A 19,086-nucleotide genomic window follows, 5' to 3' on the forward strand; every position below is an offset into this window, starting at 1 on the left:
AAAAGTACTATAAATGCAAACTTCAAAACTGTCAACTTCCTGTAAGGAGAAATTAATATTCTCAAAATTAAAGAAATATTTAAAAGGCAAATGCAACCCAGAGTAAAGGTGGAAGAAAACTTGTTCTTTGATAAAAACTATAGGCTTCTATTAGTTCCAGAGCATTTCTGATAGTTCCCCACAAAAATATGGATGATACCATCAAGAACTTCAAGGAAAACCTCCCAGTTGCTGGAGATATTAATGTCTTCTTCATAAATATGATAATCCAGAAAGACAGTGCCAGGGTTCTTCCATGTTTTTTTCCTTAGACGAAATCTACAAATGTGATAAGACATTTTAAACTACTATTACTTGAGATTGTTAACCTGAAAACAACAACATGAATCTGACATCAATGAATAATGAACTATATTTAAATATAAAAGTCAAGTGATTATTCATTAAAATTTTGGGAAAATATGAGGTGCCTGAGTGGCTCAGTCAGTTAAGCATCCGACTTTGGCTCAGGTCATGATCTCGCAGTCCATGGGTTTGAGCCCCACATTGGGCTCTGTGCTGACAGCTCAGAGCCTGGATCCTGCTTCTGATTCTCTGTCTCCCTCTCTCTGCCCCTTCCCCCGATCACACTTTTTCCTCTCTCTCAAAAATAAATAAACATAAAAAATTTTTTTTTAATTTGGGGGAACTATAATGAAATCTTCCCCCAATTTCAAATTTAGTATCCTACAGAGGAAGCGCAAACAAATTCTAATACTTTTGCTTACTTCTATTAATCTGTAGTATTAAAATTCTTAGTAGAGGAATTCTTTAATTCTGGTTTTAGAAAATCATACCAATCCATATCAACAGACCACACAAGATTTCCTCTAATTGCTGATGATACTGTAATTTTACTTTACCTGTCAGTACTGAGCTCTAAACCACACTGCTCCCTGAGTTGAGGAATTAATTCCTCTTTTGATTGCCGTACTGTCATTCCTTTAGCAAACACAGCATCTAGCAGAAACTTGCATGGCTAGGAATACAAACATAAAACAATCAGAGAGCTGAATTACACATTCAATAAGGGTACACAAGACATTTTATTTGCACTGTACAGTATGACAATTATAGGACTGAGTTTAGGAGCTGATCTTCCTAGGTTCAAATATTGGCTCCACTACTTACTAAGTAAGCTATCTTGGGCAAGTTTACTTAACCTTTCTGGGCCTCCTTTTTAATTTTTTTAAATAATTACTATTTTTTTTATTTGAGGGAGAGAGAGAGAGAGAGAATATGAGCAGGGGAGAGGGGCAGGTGTCCCCGGGCCTCCTTTTTTTCATCTGTAAACCGAGGGTAGTGTCTTCCTCACAGAGTCATTGTGAAGATTAAATACCACATTCATATTTCTCTCCTTATAATAAAGTGATCGCAATTTTGAAAGTAAAAATCACTTTTATGGATTAAAATGAGGGAACTGCATACTACTTCTCCAAATATGTTCATTCATTGTCTCAGAAGGGACATTTTATCTACAAACCCCAAACGCAGATGAAACATTCACATATAAGAGATATGATGGGTTGGGGCACCTTGGTGGCTCAGTCAGTTAAGCGTCTGGCTCTTGATTTCAGCTCAGGTCATGATCTCATAGTTCGTGGATTTGAGCCCCACATTCGGCTCTGTGTTGACAATGTGGAGCCTACTTAGAATTCTCTCTGCCCCTCCCCTACTTGTTCTCTCTCTCTCTCTCTCTCTCTCTCAGAAGAAATAAAAGACACATGATGGGTGCTCAATAAACTCTCTGTTGGACAAATGAAGGCGTTTTATGAAAAATTTCTCCATTTTCAGCAGTCTGTCTTTATCTGTGGTTTCCCCTTCTGAACATTCAGTTACTTGCAGTTAGCCAACTGGGGTCCGGAAACAAATGATCCTTCTGCCAAATCATCAGAAGATCAGTAGTAACCCAATGCTATGTCACAGTGCCTATGTTATTCCCCTTACTGCATCTCATCACACGCACATTTTATCATCTTATGTCATCACAAGAAGTGTAAATATAATACAATGAGATTTTTTGAGAGAGACCACATTCACATAATTTTTATTACAGTGTACTGTTGTAACTGTTCTATTTCATTTCTGGCAACAGTTAATCTCTTACCTTGCCAAATGTATAAGTTAAACTTTATTAAGGTATACATGTCTAGGTAAGAGCATAGTGTATATGTAGGGAGTGGCACGGCACTATCCTCGGTTTCAGGCATTCACTGGGCGGAGGGGGGTCTTGGACACATCCCCTATGGATAAGAAGTGGGGAATACGGTCTTTGCTATTTAGTTTGCACACTTGTCTAGGTCCTCACTAAGATGTTATAAACATCCCCAAAACAGGGACTTTGCCTTTTTCTTCTGGGCATTTGTCTGGCATCTGTTACATGACCTTGGGCAAGTTACATAACTTCTTTGTGCCTCAGTTTCTTCATCTACAAAATGGGAATAATAATATCTACATCATAGCTAACTGATGCAGATTCAAGGAGTTAACATCTGTGAGCATATGGCAGCTACGAGATAAATGAATGCCTGTTAAATACTGAAATGACTCTCTGAACGCAAAAAATCCTTACATGCTCTACAGATCAACTGCTATCCCCCTGGAGCACTATGTGAGAATTTCTTAAAATCAAGCACAAACAAGTCTCCTTTTCAAAGCAGGAAATGTCTGCCTCATTCCAACATGTGTAACAATACTTTAAAGCAGAGGGAAGGCAAAGAAAGGCTTGAGGACCACATTTGTCTGCTGCATGTTTTTGTAAATAAACTCTGTTGGGACACAGCTAATTCCACTGGTTTATGTATTGTCTACGTCTGGTTTTGTGCTACAGGGGCAGAAATGAGTGGCTGCAATACAGGCAATATGGCCCGCACAACCAAAATAGCTTCTGGAAACAGTGTCCTGTCTGTGCTTTAGAGACAGCAAAAGAAATGACGAGTCACAACATCTCTGAACTCTATGTTTTTAATAACTAGCAGAAGTGACGTCATATTGCTCTGAAGCAGCTTACTTACCTCTTGCTCATTGACCAGCAGCTGGTACACTTTAACTCTGTATTCTCCTTTTTTAAGTGCTCTCCCCAGTCTAATTGTAATCTATAAATTAAAAAGTTTTTTAGATGTATTATCTCCGCAGAATAAACAACCCATTCTCCCCACACTGTTTAGTTTGGTCTTCAAAAATTCTCTAGATTATGGGCTCTTTGAGAACAGGTGTATCTTTTACCTCTGATTCCCAGCACCTAGAACAGTAACTGACACACAGTTAACACTTAACAAATGTTTATTAGATGAATGAAAAAAAACGACCAATCACTAAACATAAAAACAAAATGACCCTCTTAGGGCTATTTCATCTTACTTGGAAACAGGGCAAGATGTTCTCAAATCTATCATGTAAAACAGACTCTAATTATTTGAAATGATTTTAATCAACCTTATTGTCGTCTGAAAAGGATGAAAGTGTCTCATTCAGCCGGACGCTCTCAAACTCCTGGTTGCTGGCATACACCCGGAAGACCTTGAAGTGAGAGGACAAAGCTCCAACAAAGGGCTCTAAGTGTTGTTTGAAAGCAGCCAGTGTAATTCTTTTATCAACATGCACCATCAGCCCTAAGTACAAAAAAAAACAAAAGCGAAACAAAAAAAGAAACCTCTTAGAATATAAATAAAACAGATCATATGCACTTTATTATACTGTACAGGGAAAAAGTACCCCCTTCAGTTATTTGACTTTAAGCTAATACACAACATTGCATGGACAAAAAAACACGGACACGGAGCATATGATAAAATCCAACAGCTTCAACAACTTCCAACATTCTGAGAGACTGAAGTGCTCATCTATTTATTTATATATGCTGCTGAGTCCCAAACCAAACTTCAGGAAAGTCTTTTCAATTACATACATTCTTAGTTCTTCACAGTAATAATGTAGGCTCTGGCTGGGTTCCAACCGTGCCTCTTCTGCTTCCCGGCCAGCTATGTGACCTGGGGCAAGCCACTGGCCTCCTTGTAGCCACTTCCTCATTTAAAAAATGGAGAGAGTAGTACCTACCTCCTAGTACTGCAGTGTGAATTCAGTGAGGTTAATATGTTTATCATGCTTTTGGCACAGTGTAGATATCTAGTAATTGCCTCAAAAATTGTTAGTAAATTTGGTTCTGGGATTTCTACTAGAAAAAACCGTCAAGACGAGCATATGATGATATCTGTTTTATCATGTGGTTGGACCGTAACAAGAAGAGCATCTAAATGGATCAGAAACTCCCACCACCCCCCGCAAGCTTCGATATAAACTCTCATGGCAAAGCAATAGGATTGTTTTTGGTGAGCTTCATTTCTTCTAATACTTATTAATCTTTTGTCCTTTACAAGTTACTCATGAACATACTTCTGAAATATTTCTAAGACTCCAGTCTTCATATCCTAGTAAAGAGCAACAACTTCACTCAAGTTCCTCTCTCTCTTACAATATAGACAGTGCAGTATAACAAGAGCTGCCATCCCACCTTAGGCCCGTGGTTCCTCTAGAGCCATAAGGCTCTCTCTAGGGCAGGCTCTGGTTTTCTGTAAAATTTACATCAGAAGTCAAGGGTGAGGGGCACCCTGTCTGGCTCAGTCGGTTAAGTGTCCCACTCTTGACTCCAGCTCCGGTCACACAATCTCATGGTTCATGGATTGGAGCCCCGTGTCAGCCTCTGGGCCGGCGATGCAGAGCCTGCTTGGGATTTTCTCTCTCTCTCTCTCTCTCTCTCTCTCCCTCCCTCCCTCCCTCTCGGCCCCTCCCCCAAGTGTATGCTCTCTCTCAAAAAAAAAGAAAAAAAAAAAAAAGTCAAGGATGAGACCCTCAAACATGACTGGTTTATGTTCCCAGGTTGACCCAACTTTTGGGTTGATGAATTTTTGAGTGGACTTTTTCAAATAAATTAATGTCCATTTACTGTTTTTCCGGTTATAAGATTCAGATTCACTATAGAAAATGTGACCATAAAGTATGAGATAGAATATAAACACGGTGATGAACTTTTTTGTTATATATAACTTTTCAGGCAGCATTTAATTCCTTTAAAATGTCCATTTCTAAAATTTAAGGAATACTCCTAAGTAACCCAGCTTTTGGCAAATAAGCCTCTATTTATACTATCCAGCAGGTACAACATTTCTTGAGAGAAGGGTATAATGAAAAAATTACTTGATTAGAAATCAGAAGCCAATGACTAGATTTCAGTTGTTGCCTAATAAATGGCTATTGGTAAGTCATCCAATGTCTCTGGGCCTCGGTTTTCTCACAGGATCATTACACCAGTCTCACTGATTGCTGTTATGACAAATGTAGTAAATTCTAAGTCATTACTCAAACAATAAGCTATTACCACAATTTTGGTTTCTAACTCACAGTAATGAATCACAGGAAGATACAAATGTTTGTTGTTATTGATACAGTCCAATATGGTGATTAGGACCAAGTGGTTCTGTAGTGAAATGGGCTGGCCTGAATGAATTCTTGGCTCCTCCTTGTACCTTACATTTGTGACTGTGGCTTGACTTCTCTGTACCTCAATTACCTCTATTATAAAATGCAGACAGTTGTGCTTATACCTTGGGGTCAGTATATGTCAAATGTGTACTACAGCCCTGGCAAAAATTGTTGGCTTAATTGACTGGCTATAATTATAATTTTAGAGATTACCATCATGCCGTTTTCCCTATTCACCTCTTCAAACTGAAGAGTTTGGTCTCTTCACAGAGCAACCTCAAAATATCTTTAGGGTTTCTTTCTTTTATGTATTTCTTAAATGAAGTGATAACCAAAATTGTACAAAGAAATTATCAGTGCAAATGCACTCTCATTTTTATTACCTTGATCTCCCTATTTATCCCTGAGTGCCTGCAGCCTACAATAGGTCACAGTGGAACAGTATTTTCAGAGAAAGGTCCATACTCCCCGAAACAATTCCTGGATTATAACAGATAGCTTAAAGACCATCACTTTAAGTGTATTTCAGTTGCTACCCATATTGTCTATACTGTATATAAAATGTCACTCTTCAGATATCAAATTCTTTGTTTATGTGTTACACCCTGGCATTTCATCACTCTGAAGAACCGTATTATTATTCATCATCCATGTTACCCAGGTACCAACTTTCAGGTCTCTGAGGAGCTGTGATGAAACAGTCTTAGTACAGACTCCTGAAGCACGTGGCTGCTGGCTCTCAACCCTACTCATCTACCTCTAAGCCCGTTTCCACTTTTTCTGTTCAAACAAGCCTTCTGCACGGCTTCTGAAAACCAAAATAAATTGTAGTAAACGGGTTCTCTTGATCATCATGTTTACTATTTCAACGAATGCTAGTAAACTAGTCCACTATGAATTTCCAAAAAGGTGGAAGGAGACTCCTCAGTCTACAATTCTAAGTATTCCTATTAAATTCTTAACGTTTAGACTCATGCAGTCAACTCTCCAGCACATCATTATAAAACAAACCACTTAAGAGAAATTTCTAACCTCTTTGTAAAGAGGAGCTGTTTTTAATTTTCTAATGCTCTTGAAGGGTTGAAGATGGTAAGAAAGGGTAGCTACTGGCTATTTTTCCTTTACTCTGACGTGAGGAAAGTAAGAGACAGTGGGTAGCAGTTATGAGGTGGAGAAATGTGGGCCAGGCTTACAATCAGATCACAGGAGCTGGACTGACCAGCAGTGTGACCTACTGGCTGTGTGACCCCCGGCAAATTATTTAAGTCAGTTTGAGCCAGTTTCTTCATCAGCAAAAAGTGTCTAATGGCATCAATTTCACACAGCTGTTGAGAAATAAGTGAGATGATGTGAATTAATGAGACTTATGAAGTAAAAGTGCCACAGGGAGTTAAAGCATTATTATAGAGTCTCTGTCTCCGTTGTGGCTCACTAACCCACATTTTCCCACTTGAGTTTCTGCAAGGTATCTATATGGATGTCACATGGTTCCAGTGTTACTGGGAACTAATTAGTTAAAAAGACAAATTTATGCATTTTTATTACTGATTTCATAATTTCTACCACTTCCTTAAGAGACTAAATTTTGAGACTATAAGCATCGCAGCAATTAACTTTCATGCTGGTTGTGGGCCTTCTCCCACCAGATGAAACATGAGGCTGCGTCTTTGTCATCTCCACTTCTAACATCTACGTAGGGCCTGGCATCTTGAATGGATTCAGGAAATATTAATTGGGGGGGGGGGGTGGATGAACAGATGGATAGAGTGGGACTCCCTTTCCACTGTCAGAAAGGTAACAGCAAATGCATTCAATTCAAAGACTTATATTCTAGTAGTGGTTCCACTCCTTACTAGCTACACATGTACTTTTGGGCAAGTCATCCATCCACTATGAGCTTCAGTTTTCTTATCAGTCAAACGAGGATATCAATATTTGCTTTACTAATTTCAGAGAAGCTTCAAGTGAGAACAAGTGTTTTGAAAACTAAAATTAAGAATATAAGGGGTAATATAATGCAAAGTATTTGTTTTTTTGAGCTATTTCCCTTTTATACTTGAAGAAAACTTTTGTACATTCTTTGGCTGTTTTCATCTGATGTTTTATAAGTCATTTTATTGTTTTCATGTAGGTGTGTTTTTGCTGTTGCTGCTTATCCCAAATACCTGAACTGACAGATCTCTTCAATGTTTTTGTGATTATACACTTGAGGATTTCTAGTTTATACTCTGCTTGGAGCTTACTTCAAAGTATCAACTTTAAAAAAGCCCCTTTCTGGGGCGCCTGGGTGGCGCAGTCGGTTAAGCGTCCGACTTCAGCCAGGTCACGATCTCGCGGTCCGTGAGTTCGAGCCCCGCGTCGGGCTCTGGGCTGATGGCTCGGAGCCTGGAGCCTGTTTCCGATTCTGTGTCTCCCTCTCTCTCTGCCCCTCCCCCGATCATGCTCTGTCTCTCTCTGTCCCAAAAATAAATGAAAAACGTTGAAAAAAAAAAACAAAAAAAACCAAAAAAGCCCCTTTCCTTTTTCTGACTTTCCCAGTTAACCATGGACTATTTAGGGGGTGGGGAGGGGGTTATTTGCATTGAGGGATAAAGAGAAGAGAGGGGATGCACAAATAAAAACTTTTCCTCAGCAATGAATACCAAATTTTATCTTTTTGGTATATTATTTACTTTTTAAACTATTTCTTAGTTTTTAACTTAGGGCTTTTATCATAATTCTTTCCTTTAAAACAATTCTTCATTCCTTTTCTTTTTCACTTATCTTCCCCAGAGCTGTGACATCACTGCTGTCACAGGTCTGATGTGCTGCGGAGGTCCAAAGACAGTTGTTACTACAACTGCCCCGAAAATGAAAGCAAAGGCAACAGAGAACACTCTTATAATCCAGGAAGTTACGGGTGATCCTAGAACAAAGTACTGAACTCTTAGCTGGTTCCTTTCTTAACTAAAAATTTAAATAAACTGAGAAACCAATTGGTGCTGTTTCAAGGAGTTTTCTTTCTAAGTACATACATTTATGTCCTTCCCCAGAACCTTCGTCTGCAGCATAGGGTTCTGCTTTGAAATACATGTACTGTATTTCTCCCCTGCTCTTGCCACTCTCATCGTATTCACTATCCGTTCCAGAGTCTTCTTCTGCTGTGTCCCATGTCTCTTTTTTCCCTTCGTTTGCTTTAGTTCTTCTACTACTCGTGATGCTATGAGAGTCAAGTCCATTAGCCAAAGGAATCTGAGCATTATCAGCATTGCACAAAGTGTCACTGCTGTGACTGGAGCTAAGAATGTCACTGTCCACTGAACTTGTACTCCTGTCATTATTCACATCTGAGTCTGATCGTTCTTCAGATTGAAAATTTTCGGGATCAGAAGTCTGAATGTGCTGTTCAAGTTCTCTATTGTCCACTGACGCTGAAGAGTCCCTCTCATTGAGAGGTGATTCTATGTTTTCAAAGTCACTTGTCTCAGTACTTTTGCTGCTGTCTCCATTATCTCCATCTTGCTGCTGTTGTAGTGACAAGCTTTTGAGTTTTTCAGTGCTTTCTTCGAGAATAGCTTCCACAGACTTGAGGCTCCCCACAGGTCCTTTGACTCTATCACAGTCATCATCCACGTTACCACCAGAATCACCCCCAGCTTTCTGGCACGCTGTCCTTTTGGAATAAGAGCCTGGGGACTGTTCAGGTAACAAAACAAATAATCTGATCGTATTTGCATGACGATCCAGGAGTTTCCACAAATGAGAGTCTGTAAAGGCCATCTGGTAATCCAAAGTCTCAGAACTTTCAACAAATACCTAAATAGTAAGTAAGAGAGTTACATTACATCATTAATTTTAATGACATTCATTCTCACTCATATCACCTCAACACAAGACAAAATGTTGTAAAATTTGGGATGATGACATCTCTAAAGGAAATGTGTACGGTTTTTGGAGACTAAATACAATAAATATTATGTTCATATGTCTTTGTAATTAGCCATAAAACTGTGCTAAGATAGATGAGACACACACATGCGCACATGCACACACTGATACCTTGTTTACTGGGTTTTCTATTTTCAGAAAGTTTTTGTATTCCACATCTTGCTCATTAGAAAAACAAGCGTAGCATGAACATGGATAGAGGAACATGTATAAAGGCATTTTGGGAATGTAATACCAAAATCCAGATTATAGAAAAAAAATCTAATGGACAAATGACTTGATTCTAGAGCAAATAAATGACAAGGAAATAAATACACATAGGGGGATCTGTAGGTTAAAATAGACTTGAGAGGTATATCATGGACTTTATTTGGATCCTACCTGAACAAATAAATCCTGTCAGAAAAAAATTTTACAAGATAATAAGGGAAGCTTGACTAGACATTTGTTGATATTAATTCTGTTAATTTTCTAGATGTAATAATATAATTATAGTTATGTTTTTAAAGAGTTCTCACCTTTTAGAGATAGACATTCAGATTATTTATAGATGAAATGGTATTTCATCTGGGGATGTTTTTCAAATAATCTGGGGGAAGTACTGGTTAAATACAGATAACCAGTGTCCAATCAATGTTACAGATTAGGATCATTAGCTAACCATTTAAAGAAAAAAATAAAGTGAGATCCCTCCTACTTTTCACCCTAAAATGGTATTAGGGCGGATTTTAATGATACACACATAAGCACCACACAAAAGTATCCAAAGAAAACAGAGGTGAATAAAAATTACACCTTAGGAATAATAAGACAACACTAAAAAAGGTTAAATGAGATAAAAGACTAGACTGCACTAAGATGAATGAGAACGGAAAAGGCAATAAATAAAACATGGCAAACAGGGAAAATTTTGGATTCAATTGATCCAGAGTAAACTGATGGTGTTATGAATAAACACAGAGGAAAAATCATTTATCAATGATAGAACACGTCAAGAGATGAAACAAACAGATCAATGTGAACTTTCTCTTTTCTATCTGAGATAAATAAGTAGGCAAAGGGTGAACCCCTTTGGGTGAACCCAAATGACAATCTTCTCTAGAGTAGGCATGTCTTTGACTTTCCCCATCAAGTAGTGCTTTATGGGAGAAGCTCAAGAACGAGTGTAACATAATTTACAGAATTCAGAGGACAAGATTGTTGTGGACAGAAATGGTCAGTAAGGCTTCACCAAAGAGGCAGGACTAATCTGCGCCTTGAAAAAAAATGTAGGGAGAGGGGGAAGAATACTGCAGGCAGGCAGAGGTAGCTCATGAACAAGACCTAGAGGAGAACCGGCAGACGGATGGAGTAGGACAGAAAGAAGCCTGATCTGACCTGATTACAAAGGAAGGTAATTGCCGAGACGCTGGGAGAACTTACGAGGTAAATTACAGACACATAGTGGATGGCTCTAGAGGCCAGCCTTATAATATGAAACTTAATTTACTATTACCAGCATAGACAATAGTAATGAAGAAATAAAAGACATACCTTGTTACTTCTAAAAAACCCTTCAGCTTTCAGGGTCTTACTGGGCACAGTGAGGAGGCGCAGATCATTGTGGCAGCGCTCTAGCACTATCCGCATGGTTTCAGCAGGTAAATGGATGGCCTGCAATGGAAGCAAGTCAGTAAAAAGTACTCGCAAGGATAATTCTGCTGGACTTGGAAATGTGGATGAAGACACACTGCTGAGTTCTTAGAAACAGAAAGAAAATTAAAAGAAAATAATCTTAGTGGAGGTTTATAAATTTTTAAAGACTCTATGGGAAAAATTTTAGTCCTATCCATTAATTATGCTGTAAATTAGGTGAACAAAGTATCACTTATGAATGGATGCTCTGAAACTATTTTAAAGGTAATGATTTTTCACTAAAAATTCTATTCCTCTCGCACTTGCAAAGTAAATGAGGGGATGTGGTTCCAAAGAAACTGAGTAACTGACACTTTGAGAACAGATGTCAAACCAGTAACTGTTTAACTCCTGAACTTTTGATGAGTTCTTTTGTATTCTGCGAATAGTTAATACTTCTACTAAATCATTTTTCTTCTGTGTAAAATGAGATTAAATTAATAGGTAAAGTTTCAAGTTACTCTAAAAGTACATGTCCTTAATCTGAGGTATCATTTTGGGAATTTCACAAGAAATGAGCAGACAAAAAAATTTACATTTAAAAAAACATGATGTGTTTTCAATACAACTAATGATAACTAATTCTTTGGCGGTCTAGTTAGACTTTATCTGCTGCCTTTCTTGGCAAAATACTTTGTGACTGCCTTTATTCTCTACAGATATATTCTCCCCCAATAAAATTATTAACTTCTTCAGGAAGGCAATGTCATATGTTTCTTTTGTATTCTACCTCAATGCTCATACTCTAGATTAAACTGTAATAAGGAGCAAGTACACTTATATAGGCTTTCTAAGAGCAATTTAATTGTAAAATCTATCTCCAAAACATGATTTATCTCCTCAAATTATCTATTACTTTGGCAGAAGAATCAGAGGTCATTGTTGTTTTTTCAACGCAATAATAATTAAAACCCAACTTTTATATAATAACTTAACAATTTTTCTCCACAAACAGAGCATTTATTTGTTCCATTAACATTCACAACAACCCTGTTAAAATAGGCATTAAAAAAAAAAACCTAGATGAGATCAAAGATAATACTGCCATAGAGGAATGACTAGAAAGTGGATCAACTTCTTGCTTGCTATTACTGAACAATTTCCACTACAGCAAGTCATCTAAGCCTGGGGCTTAAGAATCCTGAAAAATTTCACCTGTGTTTGTGTGCTCAGTGTTCTACAGAGTACAGTATAATCATTTCTCTAGAGTGGACTAGCTTGGCCCAAGGAAATTTGAATGTTTTCATCATATTTTTCCAGCTCACAAATTCTGAATGAGTCTATGTTCTTTATCACTAACTCACCGAATATGGCCAGCATTTAATTCACCACCTTCCCTGTCAAATCTGCTCCCCTACCCTACTCTTCCATTTTGATTACTAGATCACTACTTTGTGGCTACCCAAGTTCAAAACTCCTCAAAGCATCTGTGCTCCTTCTTGCCTTACTCCAACCAATCCCAAGTCCTGCAGATTCTACGCATATAATCATTCTTACAATCTACCCCTTCTCTCCTTTCTGGTCCAATGCCTTCACTTGCACTATTTCCACAGCCTCCTCATCTACTTTACGGACTCCCCCTCTATCCAGGAACTTACCATTCTACAGCAGAACTCTCATCATACCACTGCTGAACTTAGGAAAACAAACAAATAACATACTTCCCATTGCCCACATCAAATAGAGCCCATGCTTTTGTGTTTACTATTTAAAAACTCTCCATGAAATAAACTAACTTCTATTTCTAGGCCTGTACTATACAGAGGTTGAGCCAAACACATATGCCATCACTGTGTGCGCTTGCCTCACACTTCCTGACCTCCATACTTTGGTCACTTGGTGTCTTCCACTTGAAGTGTGTTTCTCTTCTAACTGTACTTGCCTCCTGCTAGTAAGTACTAGTTCCCACACTCATAACTATCACACAATGCTTTGTACAGAACAAGCACTCAAAAATATTCACTGACCAATTTTAAACCTTACCTTTGAAATAAGCTGTTTGAACTCTGTGACCGTTTGATTTAAGTAAGCACGAACAGTGACAGGAGCAGCTACAGATTCTGCCTTAAGATCAACAACATGAACTTTCACCATCACTTCTGAAAAACACAAAACATTTGAAAAATACAAAAACATAAATGGATGTTATTTTTAAAAGTCTATTTCACATGAGCACTGCATTCCTAATATATTTCCAATAGATGGCAAGGTAATATTTTCCTAACTATTAAGATAGTAGACGTAACAATGTTACACATGTATATAATACATAATAAACTTCTCCTTGCAATGTATTACATTACAAACATCTACAAAGAAATGGAAATGAGGCTAATAAAAAAGTTCTCCTAGATCTCTTTAAAACAATGAAACAGTCACAGGGAGGGGAACAAAACATAAAAGACTCTTAAATATGGAGAACAAACAGAGGGCTACTGGAGGGGTTGTGGGAGGGGGATGGGCTAAATGAGAAAGGGGCATTAAGGAATCTACTCCTGAAATCATTGTTGCACTATATGGATTAACTAATTTGGATGTAAATTAAAAAAAAAAAAAAACAAAAAACAAAAAACAATGACAACAGTCAAAATATGATTTTTGAAAAATTCATGGTGGGGCGCCTGGGTGGCGCAGTCGGTTAAGCGTCCGACTTCAGCCAGGTCACGATCTCGCGGTCCGTGAGTTCGAGCCCCGCGTCAGGCTCTGGGCTGATGGCTCGGAGCCTGGAGCCTGTTTCCGATTCTGTGTCTCCCTCTCTCTCTGCCCCTCCCCCATTCATGCTCTGTCTCTCTCTGTCCCAAAAATAAATTAAAAACGTTGAAAAAAAAATTAAAAAAAAATACAGAAGGCCTGCACAAGAACGGCCTCAGTCTTTAAAAAAAAAAAAAAAAAAATTCATGGTTTGTTTCCTTGTAAAACATAACACAAATTTATCAACCACATTAAAAATGCATATCCAGGTACTCCTGGGTGGCTCAGTCAGTTAAAGCACTGACTCTTGATCTCAGCTCAGGTCATGATCTCACAGTTAATGAGTTCAAACCCTGCATTGGGTTCTGTGCTAATGGTGCGGGGATTCTGTCTCTCCTTCTCTCTGCCCCTCCCCGACTTGTGCACTCATGCTCTCTCTCTCTCAGAATAAATAAATAAACTTAAAATAAAATACATATCCAAAGTTGCAAAATACAGACCTAAACCACAACATTAAATTACTAGAGAATGCAGAACAAATTCTAAAGGGGACCCAGCAACCCTATTTGCTTTTGATCAACCTTCATTATACCACTCAAGACCTCGTTCATAATCAAAGACTTCTCCTCCTCCAAATAATATTCTCTACATTCTACAGAAGAGTCTACAGAAAATTGCTTTGGTTTACATGGTTTGTTTTTTTCACTTAAATTTTTCATACTACAACTTAATCCTATCTTCTCTTCTGTTTTCAGATTATATATAACTAAACTTTTAGTTACTAGAAAAGCAAATCATCTTCAAACACTTAGTTATTCTCTGGCTTAAATGTTTTAATTTCCTTTATGAAGTGTATATAAATGGTCAGGTTTTTCCCTAGATTTCTAATCTAAATCTGATAAAATATTCTGCTAAAGTCATTATTAATGAATAAATAAAACGCTATCTGCAAGTTTTACAATCCACACTCACACGTATAGTTCTCTTTTTCTTTTTTTTTTTTAAGTTTGTTTATTTTTGAGAGAGAGCGTGAGCAGAGAAGGGGCAGAGAGAGAGGGAAACACAGAATCAGAAGCAGGGTCCAGGCTCTGAGCTGTCAGCACAGGGCCCAATGTGGGCTTGAACCCATGAACCGCAAGATCATGACCTGAGCTGAAGTCAGACGCTAAGCCACCCAGATGTCCCTAAAGTTCTCTTTTTAAAAAGTGGTTTTATTGCTGACTCATGTTACACTTTAATCATCATTTTGCTATCTAGACCAAAAATAATCTGCAAGGAAATGCTCCAAAGGAACTCTCTACAAACAGAACAGAGTCTGACTGATGGAGCCCTTAAGAGTATCATACTTAATTTACTTTGAAAAGAGGAGCCTTAATTAAAAAAAAACAAAAAACAAAGAGAGGTTTATAGCATCTGCAAAGAAATAGAATTTGAGAGTAGAAGGCTTTTTACTTTTGCTTTTTTGAGAGAGCCAAAGAGAGCATGGAAGCACATGCACAAGTGGGGGAGGGGCAGAGAGAGGGAAAGAGAATCCCAAGCAGGCTTTACTATCAGTGTGGAGCCTGATGAGGGGCTCAAACTCATGAACCATGAGATTATGGCCTGAGCTGAAATTAAGAGTAGGACGCTTACCCGATTGAGCCACCTAGGCAGGCGCCCCCAGAAGAAGGTTTTTGTGAGTTCAATTTTTAGGAATAAAAGTAGAGAACATAAGTCTGAATTGTAACAACCAATAGAAGGGATTCAGGGTTATGCAATAATAGTGAGAATTCTCTAAAGTTACTTAAACATTTTTATTTTCCCCTATTTGTTACAGTTTACATAGTGATTACTAGAAAACTTTGGTCATGTAACTGTCTTTAGGGACTACTCTGGGTAAAGCTAGGAGTGTGGTATTTTGCTTTCCACATCAGTCTCAAACAAACAAAAAAACCCTCAAGATATTGAGGACTGTGACAGATTTAATGAAGACAAAAAAAAAAAGAATGAAGTTCCTGGGACCTGCAAAAATGGAGAAGATGGAGAAAAATAAAAAGTGTTGGCAGCAATGGGTTATGAGACCACTTCATCAAGGAAACCCTGAAAAATAAGATTCTACTTCTGAGAGTTGATGAGACTATACTGTTTTTGGACTTTTTTTTCTGTATAAATAGAGAGAAGGGGGGAAGAGAAGTGTTTTCAGCACTGAAAAAGAAAAATCCCACTGAAGGCTGCAAGCTAATTTTTTAAAATTTTGTATATAGCTCTTTGAAAGTAATCTAGAAGTTAATTCTAAGCTTGTTGCTACTTCCTAACCTATCAAAATTATTCTGCATTTTAAGAACATAAAAAAATTTAAAATTAAACTCATTTCTATTAAAAAACCTTCTCATGAAAATTTTAAGTCCAGTACAACTGTAAAATTCTTTACCTCCAGGTTTGTAAGACTGGAAAACTTGGTCAGGTTTTCTCGTCTCCAACAGTAGATCAAACATGTATGTTGACTTTACTCCTCCTAGTAGAAGTCCCATTGGGGTATCTTCCTCTCCTTCATACGATCGTTCAAGGTAATCGTGAAACTCATCATATTTAACAAGGCGACAGCAATCCATGGGTATGACCTCTTCTAAATCCATCATCTAAAAGAAAACAAGGCCAGGCCGGGGTGGGGGGGCGGGGGGGGCGGATGGAGACAGACACACACACACACACACACACACACACACACACACACACACACACACATATATAGATATAGATATATGCGCACACACACATACACACACATATATATACACATACACACACACAGTTTAGTCTGATGTGTAATTCCACCACCAATAGGTCCTAGCAAACAATAAAATTCATATATTTATGATTTGCATCAAAGTTCAAAGACATCAAAGTTAAAGGCATAACTTCAATGCTATTTTTAATTATTTCATTATCCCCTAAATAATGCAACTTATGCACTAACATATTTTTAAAACATTCCTAGTTTTAAAAAAAGTTAACATTCTAAACTTTAGATGAACTCAAAATCAATGTATTATAATCCCTTGCTCTATAATCACTACTCTGGAACCCAGGGGAGAACAACCAAGAGAATATGCAGCTTCTGTTGCATTAATCCGATCTGGAGAAGAACTGGTGATGACATGTTTGGGTTTAACCATCTTTCTAAGCGCAGGGGATAGCACGCCTCGCAGAGCCACCAGAGAGGCCACAGCTTCCGTGTCTCCCATGCGCCACCTCGCAGCTCCCCTTCCATATGAGCCTCCAGCATATCTACAGCTCAGGGCATGGAATTTCTGTCATAAAATCTCCCTCTGGCCCATGTTACTGGTAGATGGCATACTCTGGATGCAACATCTCTTAAGTGAAAAATGAACTGCCTGGAGACAGAAAGGATTACTTCAAAGTATTTCATACTTATTTAAGGTTTGTGATTAGGACCTTCAAGAAAAACAGTAAGCTTTGGTGTGTGTCCCCACCGACCTCTATTCCCCTCACTCCTCCCAAAGATGGAGTTCTCTTTCTGGTACATAAGACTGACTTATTTCTCTCTTCTGTTTGTTTGACTCTTTGTATTTATGAACTTTTAGTTCTGACTTTTAAGACAATCTTTGTCTTCCTGCATTAAAAACTGCTGGAATATAAACTATTGTTACTGCTATTACAGACTGTAAAATTGTGTAAAAACTGTTAAGATGTTTTCTCTATTTTAGTTTCATTTGGTTTCACTACTGTTTTGCAAAGATGATGCTTACAGTCCACTGTGTTTAAAGGATTTTTACTTTTAATGAGGTAAATCCGGAGCTATCTATCAATTTTACTGTTTGTTCATTCATTTGCTCATCCACATACCCACCCAAATTTTCCTTTTCCTGCACACCAGGAAAAAGTACTGGAAATGCAATTGTGAGCAAAACCAGAACACTGTAATGTAGCATGCAATTTTTTCTCTAACTAATGACTTTAATTTCAGTTCAATGATGCTCATATTTACATGGAAAGGGCAAAAATTTGTCAAGTATTACAGACAACATTTGGAATAATCTGGTTAAAGAATGCTTCCGTTTCTATTTGCCTTTCAAAACCCACTAATAACTTTACATTATTCTTAGAATAAATTGCAACCTACTATTTGTATAAAGTCTCTAATTTGATTTTAAGCTACTCTCTTCTCATTCAAGACAATCTAAATACAATGTCCCTTTTAACAGTTTTTTGATCACGGCGGCCACGACCTCATCTCAGTTTTCACACATGTTGTTACCTCTACTAAAATATTCTCCCCAACTCTTTGCATAGCTGCCTGCTTCTCATGGATAACATCTCAGGAGAAATAATCTCAATATATTACTGACTTACTTTACAGCATCTAAACAATAAAATATTTGCAAATTGTGGGAGGGTCTCAATGCATACCTGTTAAATGAATGAAAAAGAATAAATGTTTTTGTTTCTAATTCTAATTCTTGTTCTACAAAACTGAACTGGCTTTCAGGGTGAGAAATTTCTCCAACTCAATTGGGTATGTTCCAAAGAAGATGTATAAGCTACACCCACTGAGAGAGAGATGATGTAAATAGACTATCAAGTTTACTGCAAGTGCTGATATTACTACTGACCATAATAAAAATTTTGGAAAAGAGATTACTATTGTTATCTAAGATATCAATAATTAAATGTCAACAGTGCAATTAAACATACCTTATAAGCCATTTCTACTGCTTCCTTTAATGTCTTATCCTTATGAACCTCCAATTTATTTTCCATCATTACTTGTTTCACAGGATGCAAACAGAATAATTTTATCTAGAAAATGTAAAATAGTGTCATCATCTCAGCAAGTCATCGAGTCAAAATGTAATTCTTCTGCAGACAGTATTTTTTTCCTAATAGTCAAAATATTACAATTAAAAAAATGTATAACTGAAATCATTCTCTTCCGTGTCTATTTTTCTCAACAACAAATATAGTGACTATATTTCATCTTATAAGAATTCAAAAACATTAATTTTAACAACTGCATGTTTCTTTATAAGCATGTATCATAATTTAAGTAATCATTCTCTTACTGACATACTTTCAGGTTGTTTCAAGTTTTTCCCTTGTTTGGAAAATACTGTGATCAATGTCCTTGCTGCCAAAATTTTTATAGCATCTGTGGTTATCTCATTAAGAGATATTTTCTTAAGAGAATTCTATTAAAAAAGATGAATTTGCTTAAGGCTCTTAATGAATTCTACTCAATTTCTATGCGATAAGGTTTTTACCAGCTTATTAGTCTTA

General features: G+C 37.4%; 1 protein-coding gene across 2 annotated transcripts in view; it reads right to left on the reverse strand.

The window, feature by feature from the left end:
- USP47 (ubiquitin specific peptidase 47) overlaps positions 1–19,086 on the reverse strand; it is a 106,928-nt gene that overhangs the window by 6,597 nt on the left and 81,245 nt on the right. For both annotated transcript variants that reach the window (XM_060606017.2, XM_060606018.2), the window contains 9 exons: positions 18,505–18,609; positions 16,220–16,427; positions 13,102–13,217; positions 10,978–11,097; positions 8,532–9,312; positions 3,475–3,650; positions 3,054–3,134; positions 903–1,018; positions 200–318 (listed from right to left, as the gene is read on the reverse strand). In XM_060606017.2, the coding sequence (XP_060462000.1) occupies positions 200–318; positions 903–1,018; positions 3,054–3,134; positions 3,475–3,650; positions 8,532–9,312; positions 10,978–11,097; positions 13,102–13,217; positions 16,220–16,427; positions 18,505–18,609 (1,822 nt within the window). The remainder of the gene's footprint in view (positions 1–199; positions 319–902; positions 1,019–3,053; positions 3,135–3,474; positions 3,651–8,531; positions 9,313–10,977; positions 11,098–13,101; positions 13,218–16,219; positions 16,428–18,504; positions 18,610–19,086) is intronic.

The sequence above is a fragment of the Panthera onca genome, chromosome D1, assembly GCF_046562875.1.
Source record: "Panthera onca isolate mPanOnc1 chromosome D1, mPanOnc1 haplotype 2, whole genome shotgun sequence".
Taxonomy (NCBI): Eukaryota; Metazoa; Chordata; class Mammalia; order Carnivora; family Felidae; genus Panthera; species Panthera onca.